This window comes from Rhagoletis zephyria, unplaced genomic scaffold (genome assembly GCF_001687245.7).
Source record: "Rhagoletis zephyria isolate East Lansing unplaced genomic scaffold, Rhagoletis_zephyria_1.1 Rzeph_scaffold_82138, whole genome shotgun sequence".
Lineage (NCBI taxonomy): Eukaryota > Metazoa > Arthropoda > Insecta > Diptera > Tephritidae > Rhagoletis > Rhagoletis zephyria.
The window spans coordinates 1-1077 of NW_016239186.1; the positions used below are offsets into that span (position 1 = coordinate 1).

Sequence of the window (1077 nt, forward strand, 5' to 3'; positions counted from 1 at the left end):
GGCATTTCTTCTATAGGGCCATGCTGTTGATTCTGCGGGCTCGGAGAGGTAGATGGGCCGAAAAACTGCAAAAAGCCGGGTCGATTACGTGGAAAGTGCGATGTCTGCTGCAAGTAGGCAGGCGAAGAACGTTGTGCAGCAGAAGTAGTTGACGCTGCACCCGGATACGTATAGTAGATGTCAGACGCCTCTGAAAAGTTTTCAGATTCAGATGGCAATGTATCGTGCCGCGAAACAGGCGTAGTAAATGGTGAGTTGTGGTGCGAGCTTACTTCAGATATCGGCTGTAAGAAAGCAGACTGCATATGACCACGCACCGGAGAACCCGATAAGGCTTGACATCCACCACGTGGCGGCTCTTCTGTAGAAGATGTGCGTGACCAGAAGCGCTCCATTTGTTTTATACGTAACCGATCGGTTGTGTTCTCGTACTCGAAACTATCCGATTTTGCTAGTGAATACATTTCTTCCTGATCATCACCCTCTTTCCAAGAAGAGTCAGCCGGGTACTCAGCTTGCGAAGAGGTAACAACACTCGAAGCAATGCTGCTGCAAGTAGCATCACGTACAGTGGAACGCGACGAGTTGGGGTAATTTGAGCTGATTGCATCGTCACTGGGTTGACGCATGTACTTTTGACGAAGTGCCGCCAATTTCGCTGCGCGCTGATCGCCAATGTGTTTGCGAAAGAGTAGCTGCTTGGACTCGGATACCTCCTCTGCAGTGCTGGATTTAGTGATGGCATGCCCTAAATTTAAATCGCCTGCTTGTGGGGCTTGTGTGTGCGCTTGCTCCACTGACCGCTTTTCTGTTTGTTGCCAGCGGCGTGGTAGTGTCTGGCCGGTGATGCGTTTATGCTTCAGCAGGAGCTGTTCGTTATCGAAGACAGTCTGTGGCGTGGAATTTGATTCTAAATCATGATGTTTACTCGCATTCTCCTCATCGGAACTAATCGATGCTTCAGCATCGGCATTATCACCTTCGTCTTCGCCTTCAGCGCCCTCTTCATCATCTTCTGATCCAGTGCAATAAACGTCAATGTGAACAGTGCGAGGTTTCTTCAATGGCTCTGTAGAA

The 1077-nt window shown here is 49.5% G+C and overlaps 1 protein-coding gene across 1 annotated transcript; it reads right to left on the reverse strand.

Annotated features, from left to right (window-relative positions):
* Positions 1-5: 5 nt before the first annotated feature.
* Positions 6-1073, reverse strand: LOC108357673 (uncharacterized; the record flags this gene model as incomplete). The annotated part of the gene is made up of 1 exon (XM_017608745.1): positions 6-1073. A coding segment is annotated over one exon (1068 nt), but the record flags the coding sequence as incomplete, so codon positions are not given.
* Positions 1074-1077: the final 4 nt, after the last annotated feature.